Source organism: Coffea arabica, chromosome 9c (assembly GCF_036785885.1).
Source record: "Coffea arabica cultivar ET-39 chromosome 9c, Coffea Arabica ET-39 HiFi, whole genome shotgun sequence".
Taxonomy (NCBI): domain Eukaryota; kingdom Viridiplantae; phylum Streptophyta; class Magnoliopsida; order Gentianales; family Rubiaceae; genus Coffea; species Coffea arabica.
In genome coordinates, this window is record NC_092326.1 from 42172361 (window position 1) to 42196197 (window position 23837).

At 36.4% G+C, this 23837-nt stretch overlaps 4 protein-coding genes and 1 non-coding gene across 7 annotated transcripts; 3 read left to right on the forward strand and 2 right to left on the reverse strand.

Annotated features, from left to right (window-relative positions):
* Window positions 1–1547: 1547 nt before the first annotated feature.
* Window positions 1548–2620, reverse strand: LOC113707636 (uncharacterized). Its single transcript, XM_027229899.2, has one exon. It carries the CDS (start codon window positions 2593–2595, stop codon window positions 1801–1803), a length of 795 nt encoding a protein of 264 aa, XP_027085700.1. The 5' UTR covers window positions 2596–2620; the 3' UTR covers window positions 1548–1800.
* A 1149-nt stretch (window positions 2621–3769) lies between these two features.
* Window positions 3770–5484, forward strand: LOC113708088 (uncharacterized). Of its 3 annotated transcripts, none has more exons than XR_011821164.1 (3): window positions 3770–4025; window positions 4791–5045; window positions 5141–5484. It is a non-coding gene; the product is annotated as an uncharacterized protein (transcript). The 3 variants fall into 3 exon arrangements; XR_011821166.1 differs by having other exon boundaries at window positions 5151–5484; XR_011821165.1 differs by having other exon boundaries at window positions 5154–5484.
* Window positions 5485–8139: 2655 nt separating this feature from the next.
* Window positions 8140–11525, forward strand: LOC113707838 (uncharacterized). The gene is made up of 7 exons (XM_027230179.2): window positions 8140–8510; window positions 8875–8941; window positions 9738–9784; window positions 10365–10452; window positions 10654–10787; window positions 10884–10982; window positions 11181–11525. The coding sequence occupies exons 1-7, from the start codon at window positions 8181–8183 to the stop codon at window positions 11259–11261; spliced, it is 846 nt and encodes a 281-aa protein (XP_027085980.1). The 5' UTR covers window positions 8140–8180; the 3' UTR covers window positions 11262–11525.
* A 962-nt stretch (window positions 11526–12487) lies between these two features.
* On the forward strand, window positions 12488–14203 carry LOC113707665 (uncharacterized). The gene is made up of 3 exons (XM_027229947.2): window positions 12488–12756; window positions 13150–13173; window positions 13742–14203. Exons 1-3 carry the CDS (start codon window positions 12492–12494, stop codon window positions 14047–14049), a joined length of 597 nt encoding a protein of 198 aa, XP_027085748.2. The 5' UTR covers window positions 12488–12491; the 3' UTR covers window positions 14050–14203.
* Window positions 14204–14896: 693 nt separating this feature from the next.
* LOC113707729 (glycosyltransferase BC10) lies at window positions 14897–20339 on the reverse strand. Its single transcript, XM_027230031.2, has 10 exons — window positions 19731–20339; window positions 19130–19246; window positions 18395–18495; window positions 17642–17713; window positions 17414–17495; window positions 16644–16724; window positions 16387–16428; window positions 16166–16225; window positions 15830–15976; window positions 14897–15624 (listed from the first exon to the last, which is right to left on the reverse strand). The coding sequence occupies exons 1-10, from the start codon at window positions 20043–20045 to the stop codon at window positions 15439–15441; spliced, it is 1203 nt and encodes a 400-aa protein (XP_027085832.1). The 5' UTR covers window positions 20046–20339; the 3' UTR covers window positions 14897–15438.
* Between the last annotated feature and the right edge of the window lie 3498 nt (window positions 20340–23837).

The following is a 23837-nucleotide window of genomic DNA, read 5'->3' on the forward strand; positions in this document are numbered from 1 at the left end:
CAAGTTGTATTCCATTATATCAACTTGATCCCTACTCCTAATTACAGTCAACATCAAGTTGGTGAATATGAAATTGATAGCGTTGACAGTTTCATGTACTTTCTGCCTTCAAGGAAAACCAAGATGGCCAAATTTTTCAAATTCTAATTCCTGTAGCATTTTACAGCCGGCAAGCAGCAAAAGTCAGCGGCCAAATGTTCTACTATTAATGTGACCATTCGAATTGAAGCCGACATCTTTGATCAACTCATCGGGGGGTTTTTTTTTTTTTTTTTCCTTCTTTTTTTCAACTGTTTAATCAGTTCCAGTTGCGCTATAATATTCAATTACATGCAGTGCAAGAGTTGGATTTATTTTCTTTCACGACTTTGTTGCCAGTGCTCGTCAATGTTTAATAGGCTTAATGTTCGTTCAGTCAGAGTCCATCTGCAAATTCCTGTGCATTACTAACTAATGGGATTGTGACAAGAAAGTTGCCCGTTTAGTCTTCGAGTCTAAAATTTGCTTGTGCCCACATGTATTTCCAACCTGTTCAACACAATTACCTGGCACGAAATTATCATTCTTTCGATCACCGTTTTTAGCTAATACTCAATGAGTAAATCTTATATATATACACTGACATTGTATACACTATCATCGTTAAATTTATGACACGTGCGCAAATATTGAATTTTAGATTCAAATATTGCATAGTTATCATTCATCTAACGCTGACAATATATAATTCAATTTCTTTGTTAAAGAGAATGCATTCGATAATTCATGTCAAAAACATGCTACTCATGATGGATTTTGTATTTTTATGTCAAAGTTTATTTGTTATTAGTTGTTCATATTTTTGTTATCAATTACAAAATAATTCTGCATGCCTTATTGCTTTGTAGGATTAGTGGAACCAATTGCTCTGATTTTTCTAATAAGATTACAACTAACATGTTATTGTCCAGCATATTGTCTAACTATAACAAACAAGATTACACGTACCCAACAACAATATAAGGAGATGACTACAAACATATTCTTAAATTACGCTCACAATAGTAATACTAGAACCTCAGATCTCCTTCCGATAACCATGGTACAATTAAATGGTTAAAACAACTGTCATGCGAAGAAAATAAACTTTGTGATTCCAGAATAACAGACACAATAAATAAATAAATATAAATATAAACATATACATATATTCATACACACACACACACACACACATATATATATATATATATATATGTATAATGGTACTAGAACTTAAAGCCCATCTAACTCAAATTTAAAGAAATAGCAGATTTCATCATGACAATTTATTTTTCTAACTAAATAGAGGAAATATGCGGGATCTACTGTGGTTTACTGGATTACATTGTATAAACTGAAGCCACATGACACCGCGGTCTGATCATCAGTAGAGGTAAAAAGAACAACCCGGCCTGGGACTTCAGTCGGGACATAATTTGCAATTCTGCAAAGTTTCTTCGAGAAGGACGACTTGTAACTTTGCGACATGGCACATTTTAACTGTAATTTATTAGTATATTACTGTCTTGTTTTAAGCTTTATTTCCAAGCCTTTATTTGATAAACACCATCTTCACAAGTCGCAGATTGACATCACTCTCACCCTCCAGACTGGAATTCACGTAAGAAGTGATTAACAACAAAGCATTTTTAAAAGTAATTATATGTTACATAGCTCTCACAGAATTTGTAATTGTAATCAAAATGAAAAGAGGGAAATTCAGTATGAAGAAACAATGAAAAAGTATAAGTATTGATTGAGCCTTTGTAACCAAAAATTTTATGCATAACCGCAGAACCCATAATCACAGCGATCACCAGGTTTGCATTTGACGTTGCATCCGCCGCAGTTATTCTTATCGTACAATGTATTCTTGCATTTTCCGTTGCAGCAGTTTTCACCAAATTTGCACTTGATGTTGCATCCACCACAATTTATAGTATCGTTCAACTTGTTCTTGCATTTTCGATTGCAGCAGATTTCACCAGATTTGCACTTGATGTTGCATCCACCACAATTATTCTTATCGTTTGATGTGTTCTTGCATTTTCCATTGCAACAGATTTCACCAGGTTTGCACTTGATGTTGCATCCACCACAATTATTCTTATCGGATACCATGCTCCTGCATTTTCCATTGCAGCAGATTTCACCAGGTTTGCACTTGATGTTGCATCCACCACAATTATTCTTATCGGATACCGTGCTCCTGCATTTTCCATTGCAGCAGATTTCACCAGATTTGCACTTATGGCCACACATAAAACAGTTCAAGCTATCAGTCTTCACATTGACACATTTCTTGTAGCAGCAATCTGGTCCAGCACTGCCCTTCAGACGACAAACTCTTGGATATACGTCACAGGTATAATTTCCCGGAAGTTTTTGCTGAGCAAGGGAGCGGCCACTTAGTCGTATCAAAGGCTTGGATCCTCCAAAATCAGGGGTTAGAAAATCATCGAAGTTGCTCAAGTCCTCGTCTTCATCAATCATGTCATCAGCCCTGAATGCTCCAACGATAATTGTTATTGATGATAGAAGAAGGAAGAGTATGAAGAGTCTTAGTGCCTCCATGGCTTTGAAATTTTAGTTGTGGGACTCTGGGAGGCAGCAGGGAGTTGAGAATGACATTCGAGGAATTGGGCTTTTTATGGAAGCATTAATTGGCAAAGAGTTGACTGAGGGAAATTGAAGTTGCAAGTCTTTCTTTTTTTCTGTTGTCTCGATTCAATTTACTACTTGCAGTTTACCGAGTCTAAGAAATACCGTGTTTCCACTTGCCAATCAGCGAATCTATTTTCAAACACTTGTTTTCTTGATTGGAAATGAAGAAAAGTGGATTACCAGAGGATCTGTATCCCCACTCTAAAGAAAATGGCAGCAATGGACTTCTTGATTGGCCTCTACTCGCCCAGGGGTGACACGGTATGTGGTCGGTCAAGTGTGTATATTCTTGCTTAGAAGGGCAATTGGCAGAATTTTTCGCTGCTCCACTACTTTATTCATGATGTCAACCTTCAACAGCCTGCAGATGAAAGCAAGGATCTCTAAGGCCTAGAATTTTGAATTCTTAGTAATTTTCTGAAGCGAAACTCGTTAATTAGGAAGACTCAGTGAACCTTTTTTTTTTTTTCCCTCCTGTTTTTAATTCTTTCTTCTTATTGCAGACTCAAGTTCAATCTTAACTTGATTAGCATAGAATTGAAATTTATAGGAACAAAACTCAAGTTACTCAAGCTCATCTCGATAAAAATTCGCTCGAGTTAGGCTTGATAAATAAATAAATCAAACTGGAGCACAACTGTAAACTCGTTAAAATAATCAAACAAATTTGAACATAAGGTTTGATTAGACTCATTCACATCCCTAAACCAGAGTAACCATTACCGACGGTCTAACTCTTGCTCTACAATGAGACGTACTATTCGATTCCTAAAGTTAAAGCAATACATCGGAGAAGATCTAAATCGGAAACTACGCCTTACATGCATGTTCAAAGAGTTTCTAGAAAAAGGAAAAAGATGTGAAATGAAGTTGGAATAAAGTCTGATTTCGTTTGCAGCTCTTCTGTCAATTAAAGTGGTCGACAAATATTTCCCTTGTTGAGTTGGGTAAGTAAGGTACATATTCTAATCCTCTCAGCCGCAGCTTTTGAGGATCAAGTGTGCCTAGTCTTGCCTGCATACACGATTATAAATGATCGAAGAAGCTATCATTTAAGACATTCCAAATCTACTCCAAGAAATTACACAAGTATTTCTGAGCAGCCAAAGACCATGATTTTTCATTGTCTCATTTTTGTGGGTTTTATCTCTTTCCTACCCTCAACTGATTCCAGTATTTCTGCACTCAGCGAGAAGCTTTCTCCCACGATGAATAATGACAAGATTAATAATGTTCCTATAATGGAGTTGCAATCCAGCAAGGGGCAATACAAGCTTCCCGTTCCACATCAGAACTTGAGGCCGCGGAACCTCCGGCATCACCCTCTCCGCCTAAAATTAGTAAGGGGTGGTGCTTCATTCTTGCAGAAAGTGTTGTACTCTTCTTCAGATTACTTTTCCTTCCTTCCTTCGTGATTCTTGATCTTAGCTTCAATGAAACTTGACACTTAACTGTCACTGACGGAGTAGCCATGTGGCCCTCAACATTCAAATATTAGAATTTAAGCTCATAATTTTGTTAATTTAATTTAGCTCGCATATGCACTTCCTAAAGCTAAATTCTCTCAAGAAACTTTCTTTTACTCTGACATTGTGCCCGTAACAGATATAGAAAACTTTCCACTATACTACTTGAAAAGCGAAATATACCAATGAGAAAAAGGCTTTCAAACGTATTCAAGATTAATATAACCTTTGAACTAATTATGCTATAGTTATAGAAGTACGTACTATACTTGTTATAGACTTTGTTCATTTACTTGTAATACCAAGAAACCAGTATTTAAGCTTAAGTGATTGTTCTTGCATGATTATGCAATCATAGAATCTTAACTCCACTTTTGTTATTATGAATATATATTGTACAAAATATTTTTCTATCATCAGACTACTACTAGTCATCACCCAACAAATTAGTAGATTGGAGACAAATCAAGAATGTTGTGTATAAACATATTTAAGGCACAACTTGGTACCAAAAATTTTAAAAAGAACAAAATTAAAACGCACTATTGCACTACATAAAACGCGACTTAAATTATTGATTGAGCATCAAAATCATAGATAAAATAGTGTAGAATATGATTATGTGAGAGTTGCCAACAGGTCCATGGAATGGTCAACATTTTTGGATGGGGAGTTCTCTTGCCTATTGGTATAATAGTTGCAAGACACTTCAAGAAATTGCCTTCGAACAACGCTGATTGGTACTCTCTGCACATATTATCCCAAACATCAGGATTCCTTTTGGGCACAATTGGATGGGGCCTTGGTTTGTCTATTAGAAGTGCAGCCAAAAAGCATAATATGAGCGTCCACGGAATTCTTGGCACCATCATTTTTGCCTTGGCCACATTACAAGTAAGATCCCAAATCCCTTCCTTCGTTTTTTTTTTTTTTGGTCAATTAAGGGTATTTTTTTTTCTTTATGCAGACAAGACAATAACATATTACAGTTAATTATAGCAGTGTGTGTAAGACCAAATCAAGAAGAACATGGATCGAAGACTTATTGGGTGATAAGCCATCATATTTTGGGCTATGCTCTGATTATTCTCATCATCTCAAATGTGTATGAAGGAATTGGCCATCAAAATTTTGCAGCAGCCAAGAATTGGAAATGGATATATGGCGCCATCCTGGGGGCACTTGTCTTTACATTCCTTGTGTTGGAGCTTGTAAGGCGTGTTAAATTTGATGTCAGGTCAGCGTAGTGATTCTAGTTCATCAGAAGAACTACTGTATTTTTTTTTTATAGAAAACGAAAAATCAATAATATTATTAATGATTTAGTTGGAAATCGTTCGAGTACAATTTATTTGACAAGATCAGGAAGAAAAATTCATAAAGATTCAGTTAGGTTGGCAAATTTAACGATCAAAACTACTACATCTGATTGTATGCCTTATGGAGGAATTTCATGTAATTTTCTTATCGATTTTTTTATTAATTGAATGTATATTTGAAATTTTAATTAAATCTTTGCTTTTAAAGCTGCTTTACTGTTCGTTAGCTCTTTTGAATTGATTGTGTGACAGCTCCACCTCTCCCTAGGGCAAACCCTAGGGTATCAACGGACTGCCTGTCCAACTCTCGCCGGGATTCAGTCGATCAAAGCACTAATAATTCAAATGAAGCAAATGAAATATCTTCCATTGCAAGGGAATGTAATCCTAATTTAAAACATAATCACTTCACCAACACTCCAAAAGTTTAGTATACATATAGCCAAAAGTCAACTTACATAACAAGAGTCGAACCTATAGGTTTAAGCTTACAGGAGTCAAAAGTAAGGTCTACTTAAGTAAAAGTTGCAATCTCAAATACAAGTCCAAAACAATGTAAAGCTAAGAAAGCTCTTGATCAAATCCATCCCTGGTCTGTTAAGAAAAACAAAGGGAGTGGGGTGCGCTAACGTCCAGTGAGGTTCCAAGTAAAACGAGTAAACACATAGCCAAATAAGGTCACAAAATAATCAAATAAACTCCGTATAGTAAGACAGTAATTTAATTACAGTTCAATTCAAAGATACGGGTGGCTTTCAAAAGCCAATCACCACTGGAGCTTGATCATAACTGGATCTGTTGACACTCCGTCAACGTTTGTATTCATAGAATGCAAGTCCGTAGACACCGCTTTCACCAATCTCCGTCCACCAATCAACCCCCTACCGGGGCCGCACGCCACAAACAGTATTTTGGTAATACTCAAGTATACCAAGAATCCAAGATTCTAAAGAAACAGGATCAAGTCGAGGATTTTACCATTGGTGGTGTTGGGCAACACAACAAGCAAGCTCAACGGCTATACTTCACCAGGGGCCTCCAAACATCAGTCCCCAAGGTTTATCGGCCTTCTCGACCAAACCCTTGGTGGCTCGATACAACCGACTCACCTAAGAGATTGGGTACCCAAACAGTAGCAGTAGTTGATGGATATCACCCAAACAACTTAAACACAATCATATATATAGTGAAATCTCATTTCATAATAACAGTATACAGAACTTCATTGGAAAACAAGGGAGATAGAATGCGATAAAGTACACGCTCGCCTCCATTTTATCAAAACAGTATTTGGCTCCAACAGTCATAAATCAAGTATTTCATATATTCAGATATTTCACATAACGGGTAGCAGGTAGTGGAACACTCACCTGTCAAGTAATGCAGTAGTCAAATGTCAAGTATCTCAGTTATGACTACCTTCGTTTCCCAATCTTAGGGTAACGAGTGAAATCGTTAACATAGGTTCATTTCCCACTCAATTGTAGGCCCATTAAGTGACCAAGTGAGTGGTTAAAGTCACTCAATTCATCATGTAAATTAGGCCCAAAATGCAGTAAAAGTTCATGAGAAAACAAGTTTGACAAGTGCAAGAAAGTTGGACAAAATAAAAATCTCATTCAAGCTCAAAATGTTCTTCGCGGGTAAAACAGTCGTGCCTGCGCAGTCTTGGAAAAATGGTCATATCTCACTGTAAGAAAGTCGGAATTAGGTGCCGTCAGCGGCGTTGGAAACTAGACTCGAAGGGCTTTCCAACGGTACAATTACACACTCTAGTTCGTCTCATAGCAGTACCAATAGCTCAGACAAGTTAGCTACTTTTTTAACTCTGGATCAGCCCTAACCTCAAGCAAAACTACATTAGTTCTCGGTGCTATCTTCATTTGTTTTTATTCAAATTCACCCAAATCAGTCCTCAAATATTCATATACAGGACGTTACATCACCTAGGGCCATTGGAGTTCAAAATATAATACATCAACATGAATAAGAATAACCCTAGTAGCCTATTAGAGCAGTGTGTGTGAGACCAAATCAAGAAGAACCTGGATCGAAGACTTATTGGGTGATAAGCCATCATATTTTGGGCTATGCTCTGATTATTCTCATCATCTCAAATGTGTATGAAGGAATTGGCCATCAAAATTTTGCAGCAGCCAAGAATTGGAAATGGATATATGGCGCCATCCTGGGGGCACTTGTCTTTACATTCCTTTTGTTGGAGCTTGTAAGGCTTGTTAAATTTGATGTCAGGTCAGCGTAGTGATTCAAAATTTTTATTGTTATCAAGGCTATACATCTCGTCCACTGGTTTCCTTGTACACTACTTTATTTATTATCACAAAAGATGTTTCTGAACATTTTAGAGGTTGGTGTAAATTTTTTGTGTCATTTTTTATAATTTTTATTTTACCCTCCAAATAAAGGATAAAATAATACTGTCATCTCTCGGAAATAAACAACACATACAGGCAAATTAAAAGCGAACTATATATTTATTGGCGATGGATCTCATTTATTTATTTGGTGGTTTATTATGAGTTTTTGGATGCCAGGTGGTAATTGTTACCCAAAGAAAGAAAGGACGATGGCCCCAATTCAAACAACATAAAATCAAAACCGTAGAAATATAAAATGAGCAATACTTTATGGACCAAAAAATAAATTTAGACCCTATAAAACCAATATTTGCTCCAAAGTCCCAAAGAAAATGGAGAGTGCAGAATCAGCCTCAGCAATCGCCGAGAGAGAAAAACAGGACAACCAAAATCCGATTTCGAGCGTACCGAAATTAACGGAAAGTGGGAGTTCAGAAATGGCGGCTGCTTCCGCCATGGACGGTGTGGCTGCGGCGGCACTGAAATCGGTGCTGCAGCGCGTGCAACAGACGGCGGAGAGGTGCGGACGCGGGTCAGATAGGATCCGTGTAGTCGCTGTTAGCAAGATGAAGCCAGTTTCACTTCTCCGGCAAGTTTACGACGCCGGCCACCGTTGCTTCGGGGAGAACTACGTCCAGGAACTCGTAGAAAAAGCGCCTCAGGTTTTTTTTCTACTTCTTAGCTCCTCCCTATACATAAGTTTAACTTGCTTATTTTTTTGAAAAAAAAATTCAGATTTTTGTGGGGATTAGTTATTGAGGAATTTTTTTTTTGTATTTCAGTTTGTTCGTTTCCCGTTAATTTTTTATTTACAGCAGAACTATGAGATTTTTATCAAAAAGATTAATACGAGATGATGGACTATAAACATCCAATTTGGTGTGGAAATGAAGACCTTGAAAGAAAAGGATTGTATTTTGGCTGAGTTTTTCTACTTTTTTTTTGTTTGCTCACATTTCGTGTGATAGGTACACAGAAAGTATGAATCTTTAGCTGAAAATTTATGTTTTTTGGGTGAAAATGCAGCTACCGGAGGATATAGAGTGGCGTTTCATTGGGAATTTGCAGAGTAATAAAGTGAAGCCGCTTTTAAGTATGTTTTCCTAACTCCGAACTCCCTCATTTTCAGAGTATGTATACATGCAACTGCATCTTGGTTTTGATTTCGTTGGTTTAATAAAAAAGCAAGTGTGCTAAGAAAAAATGGAGATAAACTAGAAAACAGTTCTTGAGTTTCTAGGAAATGAGTTTAGTTGGAGTGAGATGTAGGCTGAGTGCGACCTCAGTCTTTTTTTTTTTTTTTAAGGGGTACTTGGAAAGGGAAGATATGATGTTCGGATGGAGGATTTAAAATGTTATTCTGGAGCAATTTCTTGAACAAAATCTTTTGATGCTTTACGCCTGCCATTCAAGTTTAAACTAAACATGCAATTCCAATTCAACCTACTGTCTGACATTCTGACTGGATAGTTAATTTAGACTGATGACCTAAATTTATGATTAAGTGTCAGATAACCTATTGTGCTTTGAGCATTTTGGCTCATCATTTCAAGGTAGTATTGAAAGCAGTGTACTTTGCTAATAGGGCTTTAAATAGGACACTTGATTGCTTATGGTTCATAATGTCATTCATCTAGAGTTTGAAAGACCGATACAGCATTATATTTGCCAATTCAGCAGGAACGGACTGATGCGCGCTTAATTAGTTTACTCTCAGGTTGATCATCTGTTTAATAAATGGCTCTATGGTATCCAGAAGTCTGGATTTTATTACTAGTATTTCTTGAAACTTCTTATTGCCCCATTTATAATCTTTCTCCAGTATGTTGAATATGCTGTGCCATTTTCTTATCAGTTGATTCTCAGCCACTCTTTTTTTTTTTTGCCAGCTGGAGTGCCAAATCTTGCCATGGTGGAAACTGTTGATGATGAGAAGGTATGAATGTTAGCAGTAATAGTGATTTTATCAAATAGGTGAAGACCTTCATAGAGTTAGTTCTTGGTGCTCTGTGCTCGCACTTTGCTATTGTGCTGAGTCAAAAGGTATCTACATTATTAAGAGACGCTTTAGCTAGATTGACAATACTTTGGTAGTAAGTCTGTCGGTCCAAAGATTTTCTAAAGTGGTTGGTTTACATGCTGAGACATGTCATGATTGATAGAGAGTAAGGTTGAAGCTGTTCGTCCTAGGTGATTACTGCAAAAGCACCTCCCAGCATTCCCTCCCTTCTTCCATGTGTCCTAGTTATAATTAAGTTTAAATCACTGTGTTGCTTCTCATAGTAAAGACGACTTTACTTTTAGCATAATGAATCTTAAAAAATTTTTAACTTGGAGTTCAGAAAATGTTGCTGGATCATATGGATAAGTAACAAACACATTTACTTGCGTCAATGGTTCGTGATGGGCATTGTGATTATACCCAATACCTGCTAATGAGTATCATTGCCGGTGTCTTTATGCATTGTTGTGATTGTTATTGTCTTGAACTCAAAATCTGTCCTTCGATCTTGTAGATTGCCAATCTTCTTGACCGTGTGGCTGGAAACATTGGAAGAAAGCCTTTAAAAGTGTTTGTCCAAGTTAACACAAGTGGGGAAGCATGTGGGTAACTAGCGTATGTCACTAATTTAGTAGGATCTCCAGTATTTTGCAGAAGCATATGGGAAGCCACGTTTAATTTGCTGCTGGTCACAGTTCCTTGGACAGATCAACACACTGAGACACAAACACTGCAATGAACAAATTTTTTCTGCTGGAGAAAAATGAAAAAATTGTTAAAGTTGTTTTTTCTGCCTTTTGCAGCTAAATATGGTGTTGAACCTGCCGGTTGTGTGGAGCTTGTCAAACATGTTACTTTGCGCTGCCCAAACCTTGAATTTTGTGGCCTAATGACAATAGGAATGGCTGATTATACTTCCACCCCAGAAAATTTCAAGGTGGTAATTTTGCTTAAATCGGTAATTGTTGTCTCGGATTGCTCTTATTCTAGTGCCATTTAAATTTTTCTGATGATGGCAGTGATTTACTTGCAGAATTTGGCAGATTGCAGAACTGAGGTCTGCAAGGCACTTGGAATTACAGAAGAGCAATGTGAACTGTCAATGGGCATGTCTGGCGACTTTGAGCTTGCTGTAAGTTAATTTTCGCTTGTGACTCGCTGTTAGCATCTCATTTGCAACTGAGATATATTTCTTGAAGTGAATGTACCATATTTCTTGTTGGTTTTCCCCATTCGCGTCTTTGGGTTGGAGTATTAGGCTTTCCTACTCATCGCCTGCATGGCTTACGGGAAGTATCTTGTGTGTGGTGTTTTTTTTTTTTTTTGGCAGATTGAAATGGGTAGTACAAATGTTCGAATTGGATCCACCATATTTGGAGCGAGGGAGTATCCAAAGAGGCAGTCGAATTAGCAATGCAAATATCAGCATCGCCACCCTTGGCAAGTTTAATTAGAGAAATCACAGACCGTTTGCCCCCAGCAGCTGCTTGATTAGCTTGCCCAAGATTTATGTTGTATTTTTTAATATCATGCAGGCTCTTGCAGCTAGACTGAGCCCTCTGATTTTGAGGTTGCTTATATTTGAGCCCTCTTGACAGTTTTTAATCACTTATATCCGCTGATGTATCAAATTGCATGCAAAGCACTTGATGAGTTGTGCATTTTTTCTTTTTTATCTTCAATTCTTAAAACTGGCTCTCCTTTTTTCTTCCTTCTTATGGCTTTCAACATACACAACAGTGTATTTTCGAGGAGCCTATACTAGCAATTTGGCACTCCATTCTACATTTCCTTCTCTGCATTATTGGACTGGCTTTTCTTGGTTTCCCAATTTAAATTAGTCAAAAGTGATATTTAGCTTCCTCTGTTCTTTCCCAGCAAGCAAATAGACGATCACTTAGGAGTATTATTTTATCCTGGCCAGCCGTCTCCTGGTGACTTGTTCCTCGCAATAATTTTCCGAAATCTGCTCCGTGTCGCTTCTCATTTTTTTAAAAAATAAATAAATGATTTATTTTGGTGTTAGAAAAAATGTATTTTATTTGAAAATTTTTATTTTGAAATTGGTTTTATTTTAGAAAATAAAAAAGGAGGGCCCAAAATGAGACTTAAAAAGTGCGACGATTTTGACCCAAAATAATAGTCTAAGAAGGGTTTTTAACGAAAAATAAGAGTCGTCCCTTGATATCGAGCTTAGAAAACAATTGAGTTCGAAGAGATTGATATCATTTGGAATAGGTTGGAGATTTATTTATAATTTTCGCAATCTGGTATATATGTAAATCTTTCAAATCTGTTGTTTCTATGATACATTCTATGATTATTTTTTTGTCATTAGTGCAGATTTATGAATGAAATGATATTTTTTTATTCAAAGAAAAAAAAAAGAAAAAGATCAATGATGATTATAGGACTTACCATTATTCAAGCGACTGAGGTAAGGTACTCAGATGATCTTTTAGTAAAACTAGAAATAAAAATGAAGTAAAAATAAAAGGTAAAATTTTGGTGTCTACGCTCCGAGACAAAATTCTAGGGATAAAAACCAAATAAGATGCTTAGATGGGATGACAATAAAGAGTAAAGAATAACAGAGCGTAACATACTCAACCGCCGTTATTCCAGATCCCAAAAGATCTCCATGCAAAGACATATAGGCAAAAGGAACAAACTAACGAGTATAACTCCAGAAACACAGATGAATCTACAGCACAAACAACAGGGAACATGCAGTCCCAAGATGATGAGGTTAGCTACAGGGCTGATGGGTATGTGCCTTGCCGGTTACATAGCTGTCCCGCCAATTTATTGGCACCTCTCCGAGACACTGACTTCCGTAGGCCACTTTTCTTGTCCCCCTTGCGACTGCGATTGCCCTGATCAACCCCTTTTCTCCAGCTCACAAGGTAGACAAAAATGTACAGCATGTTACCAATTATCCCTCAATGATGATGGTTGTTTATCTTATAAATATGTGAAAATCCAACAGTTATTTCGCCATTGGACAGTGAATTTTTTTAACCTCAGGGTATGATGAACGTAAATGCCATTTTTATTTGGTCATCTGGAAATAATTTTTGGTACTATCACGTGCAATGGAATTTTTATTCTGGGTTCATCCTAGAGTATAGTCGGATGAAACCATTAAAAATTTGTTGAAATAATTTGGTTTACAGTCGTCGGCCATGTGTGGAAATAATTTGTTGAACATACGTGTCTGATTAATTTGCTAGAGGCATTGCAGTATTTATAGCGATGAGCAGATCTAAACGTACGTGGTTTCGTTGTTTACCATGCAGGGTTGAACTTCAGTTTCTTTACAGGTTAGTTCTTCAATTCCCCTATGAAGTATCATGAACGCAGTCTAGGATAATATTTCTGGCGCCATGAATGATTGAAGTCTACTTTAAAAGATGCAAGCTCTCAATTTGCTGCGAGACCATTATTGACCTAGGATTCTTTTTTGATCGAAGAAGATGCACTGTCATTAAAATTTTATCATTATATATTCTTGGTGTAAGATGGCCTCCTTTGTTCTTCTTGATTGGAGATAATTCAACGAATCAGAGGACTTAAATACCAGTCTGTTCCTTGCAACATCATACAGCAGAATCACCGGCTGAATTAGCTGATATCAACTTGGTGCTTTCAACAGTAATTAAAATCCATTTCCTTTGAGGCCGCGCCTCGGAACTTCGCATGTTCTGCAGCAATGCTAGGAAAGAAGGCTTTGACATTCCCTTGCATAGTTGATTAAGTGCGTCTTTAAAGAACTTTCCTTCGGGGGAAGAAAATCAGTTTACACAGGAACAGGACATTTTAGGGTGCCCCTTTGCTGATTAACATGATGGTTTTCTATTCTTACTAATAGCTGATTATTTCCCCACTCAGATTGCATGAAACATGATCCCGAAATGAGTGAAGAGACGGAGAAGAGTTATGTGGATTCGTTGTCTGACGAGTTGAAGCAGAGGGAAGCTGTAGCTCTGGAAAATCAGTACCGCGCCGACATGGCACTGCTGGAGGCTAAAAAAGTAACGTCACAGTATCAGAAGGAAGCAGAAAAGTGCAATTCCGGGATGGAAACTTGTGAGGAGGCCAGGGAGAAGGCAGAAGCAGCTTTGGAAGTGCAAAAAGAGCTCAGTGAAATGTGGGAGATGCGGGCTAGGCAAAGAGGATGGAAGGAAGCCACCATCTGATCATATCATCTTAGGCTCATTGTGGAGTCATGGTGCAAAGCTTATAGCAATGCCCCGATTGAGTTGGGAACTGTGATCCTACTAAATTTAAGTTAATCAAATGTCAGAGCTTCAATTTGATCCCCCAGATTATCAAATCACAAAGCCTTCTTCATTTGCAACACCACTTCTTTCCTTTTTTTTTTTCCCCCCAAAAGCAGGAATGATGGATTGCAGAAGTTGGATGCAGGAGTAAAGGATTGTGTGTATATATATGGTTATAAAACTCATTAGCCAACAAATTACAAGTATAAATTGCACCTTTGAACTTTCCAAGTTCTTTACAACCTGAATGAGTATAAGAATGGTCATAATTGGGTGATTCTGTTTCGAACAAGTCATAATTGGGTGATAATTGGGTGATAGATATAGTTAAGTCAACCTATCAAAATAAACGGATCATAAATGAATATGACCTTGAATGGATAGGAATTACCTGTTTACCTACTTATGACCTATTTAAAATTTTACTTACAATTTTTTCGTTCGACAAGAAATGATAATATTTTATTACGGTAAGAAAAAATCAAAGACATATAGTATCAAGGTTAGTAAATAAATCCTTTTATCCAATAAAAAGCAAAAAAAAAAATCAATGAAAATTGTACATACTAAAAATAATGATCATGGTGAGCTTCAAATGATGGCAGACTATAAGAGTTGAAATATTAAAGTATAGCAAGAGAAATCAATTAACACAATAGTTGAAGAGTTTATTTGAATTTTAGAAGCGGAGGAGAGAAAGAGAAGGCAAAAATAAAAGAAAAATCAAAGAAAACAAATATAATAGTAAACATGATGGATAAACTTTGATGAAAAATAGTTATTGAATTGATGAAAAATCTAAAATTTTCCACCTAACACCCACTAATAAATGAGTTTGAATTTACAATTAGTTTTAAAATAAAATGGGTCCACACTGGTGATCCAAGTCAAGCTATCATCTAACACCCACTAATTAAATAAACCTACTTGAACCACTCATTTAGACCTAAACAAGATTCATTACACACCCAAACCCGTTCATTCGTGGACGAATTGGAGTGGGTCTCCTTAAAACAACTCTAATGTCTACATATGCTTTGGGCAATTCATGCGCATGTCAGTATGGACATACAGCTAAGTATGTAATTGGGCTTTGTATCAACAACGATCTACAGGCAGCCCCTAAATATCAGTATCAACTACCAAAAAACATCTCTGCTTGCTATATATTTTTATCTGTATGTATGATATCTATCAATCTTTGTATATCCTCGCTGGGTAGCATCAGCATTTTACATAAGATAGCAACTAGCTGGATGGTTTGGTGAGGTTGAGACGCCTGAGATGTTAGTAACAGGAGTACAATTAACTCAGAGCGAAGTGTCCGGCAATGAAGGGGGTACCAGATTGGCCAACCACCCCTTCACTTAAAAGGCGCATGGCAGCTCCTTGAGAGAACTTCCTGGCAAATAGAAAGCAAGGAACCAGTGTACCATTATTGCTGCACCACTCTGTCCTAAATTCTGTGTCGTAGTATACGTGGTTAATACCCTGTAAACATCCATAGGAGAAGAGTCAGCTCTCCACTCAAAAACAGGGACTTGATATGGATGTCTTAAAGAGTGATTGAAGGATGAAACAGTTCAGTGATGAGTACGCGTCATGTAAACTGTCTATCAGTAGTTTAAACATTCATTTAACCATAAGCTTAAATGTCAAGCACCCCATCAGAAGCAGAAAGGCCGCAAGATTAAACCTTTATTCTTCGGATTTGTTGAGGTCCAGCATCTGCATGTCTAAATGTTATAGGGTGCCAGCCCTTCGTTTCCATGTTGCTCATAGATTGGTTCCACAAAGTATAAGTCACCGGCCTTTGTTCAATTTCATCTTCAAGATCATTCATCTGCCCAGAATAAGAAGGTGATTGCCAATAAACTATAGGAAACCAAAGCATCAGGAGCAAACATTTTAAAACCAAAGAAACAAATCTTGACAAAGAAAGGGAGCGGACAACCAAGAATGTAGTAATACTGTACGGAAACAAAAACAATAAATGTGAAAGAGAATAGATTGAAGAGCAATCATAACTTACAGCAAGTAACGTCGGCACGTAATGTTCATCGGGGATACAGTTGTGCTGCTTCTGAAGCTTCTGTAATGGTTATTGCGAAACGTTAATGAAATAGGTTAGAAACATAGACACAAATGCTGGCAAACAAGCAGCTAGGCCTGTTTTTCAGACCCAAATTCCAAAATGAACTGGAAGCACTTCTCCATTTTAGAGCAGGCTATTACAAAAATTCTTTAACTTACAAGGTTCAGCTTTCCCTTACTGGCATCCACCATAGGACGTCTCTGAACAAATCATAGGAAAATCACAGTGAGCTAGCATGTAATTGGAATCCCTTAAAATTAGAATATTACACCAATTTTGCAAAAAAAATTTATGTAAAAGACACTGTAGCTCAAGCACTTGTAATTTGAAGTCAGAAGCTTATTTTTTAAAGAAAAAAAAAAAAGGTAATTGAAATCTGGAGAAGATAAAATAAAGTGGTTTCTCTCTCACATACCTTGCAGAACTTTTGAAAGGTTGGAAAGATGACTTGATCATCTACAATAACTTCTGCATGCTTCCGGATCACAGTAATCCACTGCAATTATCCATCACGTTAATTAGTTCTACTTGCAAACCATTTGACCCAAGTACTCAATCATGAAAAGAAAGCTATCAGCTAGTACTGCCAGATTACCCTTGAAAATGAAGTATTCTTTCCAAGTATCAACCCTTTAATTCTTTAAGAGAAATCATTCTCATCTTTTATATGACTTTTCAATTTTTTTTCCCGCAGAGGGAATTGGCTTCTTCATAGAGAGAGAGAGAGAGAGAGAGAGAGTTCTAACAAATTAGCAAAAACGTTTCATATGAACACAGCCACACACAGAAAAAGTCTATATCTAAAATTAGCAATTAGTACAACAACAGTTTCCTAGCTCCACAGATTGAAGGAACCAGTAGATGTCACCCAGCATATTCGTGTATTTCTATAGAAGCCACCTTAGAAGACGGGTCCGTTTTGCAGTGGCAAATTTGGCAATCAAGAACATAAATGCCACCTTATTATCATAATTCAATACATAAATGAAACAACTGACTATTATGAAGTAGATAAACCGTTATCCTAAATCAATCAGACTACCTTACTTGAAAAACAAGAATGAAGCAGCCATAATTTGCTTCTCCTAATCATCCAAAAAACACGGAAAATAGTACACAATTAACATACTAATGGAAATCGTGTCAAAGATAGAAAAACATAAAATCAGGATTGAAGGGAATTACCTGTGATCCTTTCCGCCATTTGTTCTTAGGTATAACCGGTGCCATCTTCTGATTATAGCGTCCTTCCTTGTTATCAAGAAAACTGCAAGATGGAAGAGAAACTCAGGAAGTTCTGTTATGTGGCAGACAGCCTAAAAGATTTGACAAGGCTCATGTGATTTAGAAAACCCAAGAGTCAATCTGCAATCACACAGCATTTATCCTAGCAGATCAAGTATATCCACTTACCTGTCCACGAAACTCCTTGGAGAAGCCATAAGATAGTTGTAGATATAGCTGAAGTTGTACAATGGAACACAACTGCAAAACGAAAATGGTAGATTCAGTCAGAAGCAACAGGAGAAGGGCTGTATTCAAAGAGAGTAAAAACCTCTAGTCATCAATAATAAAACACCCAGCTCAATCACTCTGTGACATCCAAGTTACCTATACCCAATGTCTCTAGGAGGAATTTTATGAATTAGCAAGTAAAAATAATTTAAACAAAAATTAAATGAGCTAAAAGGTGCTGCTGATAAATATGACAGAGAGAATCAACTGACTTGATAAGCTAAAAAGGTCGGGGTGTTTTTTGTAAAACTTTGCTGTAGCAGAGTTTTTAGAATATATTTTGGAATATTTTTAGAAAATATTTTGGGATATTTAAGAGTAGAAGAGTTTCTAGAATATATTTTGAGATACTTTTTAAAAATTTTTGTTGTATTTGAAAAACTAGTTTTTGAAAAACACCCCAAAAACAGGGGATCCAAACACAGTTACTGTTTTTCCATGTATCAGTCCCACTTTTTGCATTGTGATTTATGCATCTAAGAAGAACATTCCTGCTAACTTGTACATATAAAGGATTGACCACCCCATGTAGGTCAAAAATCCAAGTACACAATATAGCCATCACAAACTACATAAGAACCCCAAAACTTCATCATACAGAGTCTCAAGAATTACTAAACAGAGGCTAATTTGAAGGCAAAACAGAAGAACCTTTCTGATAAGAGAACAAATCTCTGGTTAGCTGGATCTTCCAGAGCTGCTCCAAGTAGCAACCTCTCAGCTTCAATCATGCTAGATTCTCCCCATGCTACCTACACCATCATCTTTCATGTCAATCAGTGGAAAAGACAGAACTTACTTAGACAATTTATTTAAACAGAAAAGAAGATGGGAAAATATAATTTAAATTCCAAATTAAGTCCTCCATTTTTCTTCTGCCATGAATGCTTATCAAAACATTGCAACCCACACTTAGGTATTTGAACATCCAATGTGCAACATGTTCACAGTGACATGCAGGAGAAATCAAAGAGAACAAAAGCCAGTCTGCCTGGGTAATCCATTTGTTTATGACCATATAACGCTCTTCCTTTTTTGACTAAAATGTTGTTGTCTATTCTCTGACTTTTCTCCTAAGGACTCATTTTTTTGTGGGTAATGTATGTATATTATTCGGTCATCCCTGTCATAATAGTAAAATATCCATAGAAAAGATGAACCAAGTTTAGATGTTCGTTTACTGACAATCAGATAAACCTGCTGTCCTGACTATCAAAAGAAGTCCTTTTTCCTTCAGATGTCTTTTCATTTTTATATTGGTTCATGCAAAATATACCGGCATCTATCATCCCTCACATTTGCTGCTCTCTGATCAAATTAAGCGCAGACTAATACCCTGCCATCCAAGCAACTAAATGGTGAGCTAGTGAATACAATTCTATTTACCTTAATGCTATTCTTTAACTGACGATTATAAAAGAAAGATGACTTCGTAGTTGATTCATCAAACACAAACCCAGGTTCCGCATGTATATACACCGAAAAATTTCCCACATCAGCATTCTGCAAATAAGAGGAAAAAATTAAATTAAAAAAATAAATGCCAAGCTGTAAATTCGGCAGCTAGGCATAAAACACTTAGTTAAACCATGCTCCTCCATTCTTTTGAATAAATAAACGAAAAGATATTTGTTAATAACCCAAAAAAAAGGACAATTTAAGAACCAAGTAGCGTAGCCAATAGCACAAACGCCAGAACTCACAAGTTCCCAACTTCCAGTCATTTTCAACGGAACCAGCCGGAGAAAATTTAACCAGACGGGGAAAAAAACTGAATCTTTACTTCAATTGTCATTAATTGCACAAAATGAATCGAAGAAATCAGCAATTGTAAAATAAAATTTTCAAAGAGAAAAAAGAAACGGCTACGTTTTGAAGAATTTTGTCATCATCTCAAAAGAATACTAGTTGAAAAGAGTAATAAATAAGGAAAAAAGAAAATGATATAAAGTACTAATAGCACTTGCGACAAGGAAGATTGATTTACCTCGAAAAAGCTTCCCCAAAGAAAATCCAGCGGTAAATTTCTCCGAGCAAGAAATAAAAACGCAATCTTGGCATTGCCTTCAAACTCATAACTGCTCATAAATCTCGACCGATGACGAACAAAGGAAGTGGGGGGCGACAAACCCGGCTCCGAGTCGGAGTAAGACAGAGAATATTGCAGTCTGAGAAAAGCCATTAAACAAAGAATAATGCACACTCCAATCACCAGTTTCCAGCTTAACCGCAGCATGTACCTCACCGGTATCCCCGGCGCCGCCGTTGCTCCTCCGCCACCTGCCACCGCCTTCTTCATCATACGTCCTCCTCAATATTTCAAAAAAATTTCTCATCAATTTTGAATCATTTAACAACGGAAGACGTGAAAAAGGTTGAAAAATTGTAGAAAGTCTTCAGGTTCAGATGTGGCGTGTGCTTTGCTGGTTGGTTGCTGCCTCTTTTCTTTTTTTCTTTTTCTGGTTATGACATGCGGAATGGCGGAAAGCATACAGCTGGTGAGGGAGAGAAGAGATGCCGACTCCGAAACGGAACGCTGTCGTTTGGTGGATTTCGTGAACTCTATAGCTTGTTCTGAATCTGACAATCGAAAGTTCAAATGTGCACTCAGTCATTACTGGTGGTATTTAAATCAGGGGATGGCTGCGGAACCACCGCAACATGGTCAGTTTTGGGTTAATTACACTTTGCCCGCCTGAACTTGGGGGTGAGTAACACTTCACCCCTTTGTACTTAGGAAATATACACTTTACCCCCGTACTAACATCTTGAGGGTTCTGAATGACATCATCAATTTTCATTCCAAAACTAACCCCAACTCAATTTTTTCACGTGGAGCACAATCTGTAATACACTACTATTCCAACCATCACTTTCTCAATTATTGCTCAATATTCTCTACAAATTTGGCTATAAAAGAGCAACCAAAAGAAGCACGCCATTCAATCATTGTACAATTTGATAAACATCTAAGAATCCAAACAAAATACGCAAATTAGAAAAGCAACTGGATAGCATGAGATCCATAAAAAGCCTCATGCTTATCTCATATTTCATCACTATGCTCAATCAAGAAGGGAAATATTTCAAGAGATAAAGATCTACATCCATCTTGAATCTTTTTGATGTTTCATCCATTAAAGGCCATCAATTATAATTTTACGAGATGAATCGTGATATGCCCAAGATAGGAAGGAGTAGTAGTTTTGGAAGAGTTTTAGAAGTTTTTAAGTTGTTGCCGACGACATTTAAGATTATCTAGTCTTTTTTGTTTTCTTTTTTAACGTTACATGAGGCTTTGTTATTTAGGCACCAATATTCCGACCCAATGGACAAAGTTATCCATACAAACAATATATGTGGGCATTAATGTCACTTTTTACTAAATTTTTGTATGAAATTCTAAAATTTGATGTCAGTAGGGGGTAAACTTTATATATTTTAAGTTCAGGGGTAAAGTGTTACTTACCATCAAGTTTAGGGGGGTAAAGTGTAATTAACCCTTAGTTTTATTTTGGTCCTCTAAAAATCGCTCAAAAACTCAATTTGTTCTCTCAAACTGAAAAGGTCTCAATTTGGTTCATCAAAGGTGCAAATGGTCTCAATTTGATCCCTTAAATTGACAAAGAATCTTAGGCATTTGGATTCGTAATAGTATATCAACTATTAAAATATATTTTAAATATTAGAATAATTGGTAATTTAAAGATTCAAGTACATTCTAAATAATATAAACATCTAGAGGGATTTGAGAAAATTTCAAATTTTTCATCAAATCCCTCGATTATGTTAATGGTCCAACTCGTGGAAATCGTTCCAATTTGGTCCTACAAAATTGTTATGATGATGGATCGATAAGTAGAGAAGAACAGAAAAAAAAAAAAAGAAAAACTAAGGAGGATTTATTCAACACTCTATTAAAAGTTTTTCCGATTTTAGAGGTTTTAATGATTAATGTCTTTTTACACTCAACTAAGGTTTTGTGCACTTATTTCTTTTTTACCGTTGATGAAGCCTATGAATTGCTCTTATTCACATCAAAATAACATGAAAAAAATTGCACCTTTATCATCCACAAATTATGGTGTGGATGCTTATCAGACTTGTAAAACAAACTTTGAATTTTGTATATTTTTTTTATAATCAATGAATATTTAATGCCTTCACTAAAATATGGTTGGAATATCAATGTAGAACATCCTTCTGAGTTTGGAGGAACAAATTGAGATTTTTAACTTTGATGGATCAAATTAAAATTTCATACTACTTTGAAGGGCTAAATTGATATTTTCTCTATTTGAGGGACCAAATAGATGTAGGGAACCAAATTGAGACCTTTTTAGTTTGAAGGACCGGATTGGCATTTTGATTCACGTTGGAGGACCAAAATGAAATTAACATACCTCAATATCGATAGTAGTTATTATTCTATTAATTGTTACGGATACTATATTGCAACTGAAGAGAGAGGGGTGGACCATTTGTCATTAACATTTAGCCATTATTTGGCAAAAATTATTTGCTTGCATTATAAATACAATTTTTAACATATCTTTTTATCTTTTCAATCATTTTTTTATCTCACATACACCACATTACAAAGAGCGCTACACTAAGTATTTCAAATAATATTTTAAATAATCTCCTATCCAAACACTACAAGTAGTAATGCATTTTGTACTGTGGGTATAGTTAAATAGTAATAGGGAACGTACCATAGGATTTTTTTTTCTTTCTATAAATTGTCTATTTGCCATGATCAAACAGGTTGTTTATTGGTAATTTGTTACTTGATTAATGGAAATGATTTACCAAAATTGGAAATTGTACATATTGATTTAGATGTATGGGTGATCAAGGGGCCATGCCAACTTCCAAAATAGGAATAAAGCTCACTTTACCAGCTGTAACTTGTGCATAAAACCAAAAAAAAAAAGTTTCATTATGAAAAAAGAAGCTTTGTTTTCAAATTTTCACTCATATATTTCAATATGCCATCACTAATTATTTCTTTTTTGTTTTTAAGAAAGAATTAGTATGATTTATGAGTTTAAATGTTTTTTTTAAAAAAAATCAATTACTTGTTTGTTGGCAGTTGGCACCCTATATGTTTATTAGCATTTGGAAAAGAAAGACACTAATATCGATTGGACTATTCTCTATTTGGAAAAGCACGACAGTAGTTGATTTCATTGTAATGTACCTCAAAGGCTAAGGACAGCAACGATGATGAAACAAAAGAAAGCATAACAAGTTATGAAGAATCCAAGAGTCCAAACCAATGCTAATCAGTTGATTTCTTTGCTACTATGTTCTGTTTAATGCATCATTGTTACTTCATTGGTAAGATGCTTCGCCGATGACTAAATAGGTTACGATTTGAATCATCAAAATATGGGTAAGTGAAAAATATCTAATAATCCTCCCTTGAAAAGAGAGCCCAAAAAAAAAAGATCGTTAGAACGCGTAATTTACCAGATGTTTATTCTTGGTATTGGGTCTCCTAACTCCAACCATTAACTGAGTGTTCTGGTCGTGATGCAAAATTGTTTTTAAAAAAAAAAAAAAAACCATTGAAAGTAGAGAAATGTCATAGGCGCAATAATTAAACGAGACATTGCACCAGCAAGAACGTGAGACTTGAAGAAGGCGTCAAAATGATAGTACATAAAAGTTTAAAGAAAGAAAGAATAATGGGCATTCCAAGCCAAGGCAAAGCACCGGTTTCGTTTTGAAGGGAATTGACCAAAAAAAAAAAAAAAAATTTGTGTGATTTGTGTTCTTCTGGTGTGTTTTCTACCTAATTTGCCAATCTTCCCTTCCTTATGGACCTTTTACCTAATTCCCCAATCGTCCCTCCATGTCAACTCCCCACATGTTGCGTTACACCTACATCAATCGCCACATGGTTTGACCGACTAATCTTTTCAAATACTTCACACCTGTGCAAGCAAGGGGCAGGACGTGGCGCCAACTGATTACACCTTTCTCTCCGTTGCACTGAAAATCTTGACAAAAGAACAATATACTAGTCATATATGGGGATAATTGCAGAAACCTCTCCTAAGGTTTCTGACACTAGCACTTATCTCCC

Excerpts from the sequence above, each read along its gene's own strand:
- LOC113707636 (XM_027229899.2), bottom strand. The coding sequence starts at position 2,595 with ATGGAGGCACTAAGACTCTTCATACTCTTCCTTCTTCTATCATCAATA.
- LOC113707838 (XM_027230179.2), top strand. The coding sequence starts at position 8,181 with ATGGAGAGTGCAGAATCAGCCTCAGCAATCGCCGAGAGAGAAAAACAG. Across the intron at positions 9,785-10,364 it reads AAACTGTTGATGATGAGAAG|ATTGCCAATCTTCTTGACCG; the intron begins GTATGAATGTTA and ends TCGATCTTGTAG. Across the intron at positions 10,453-10,653 it reads TAACACAAGTGGGGAAGCAT|CTAAATATGGTGTTGAACCT; the intron begins GTGGGTAACTAG and ends TGCCTTTTGCAG.
- LOC113707665 (XM_027229947.2), top strand. The coding sequence starts at position 12,492 with ATGCAAAGACATATAGGCAAAAGGAACAAACTAACGAGTATAACTCCA. Across the intron at positions 12,757-13,149 it reads CCTTTTCTCCAGCTCACAAG|GGTTGAACTTCAGTTTCTTT; the intron begins GTAGACAAAAAT and ends TTTACCATGCAG. Across the intron at positions 13,174-13,741 it reads GAACTTCAGTTTCTTTACAG|ATTGCATGAAACATGATCCC; the intron begins GTTAGTTCTTCA and ends TTCCCCACTCAG.
- LOC113707729 (XM_027230031.2), bottom strand. The coding sequence starts at position 20,045 with ATGATGAAGAAGGCGGTGGCAGGTGGCGGAGGAGCAACGGCGGCGCCG. Across the intron at positions 18,496-19,129 it reads AGTTAAAGAATAGCATTAAG|GTAGCATGGGGAGAATCTAG; the intron begins GTAAATAGAATT and ends ATGATGGTGTAG. Across the intron at positions 16,725-17,413 it reads AATGGCGGAAAGGATCACAG|TGGATTACTGTGATCCGGAA; the intron begins GTAATTCCCTTC and ends GGATAATTGCAG.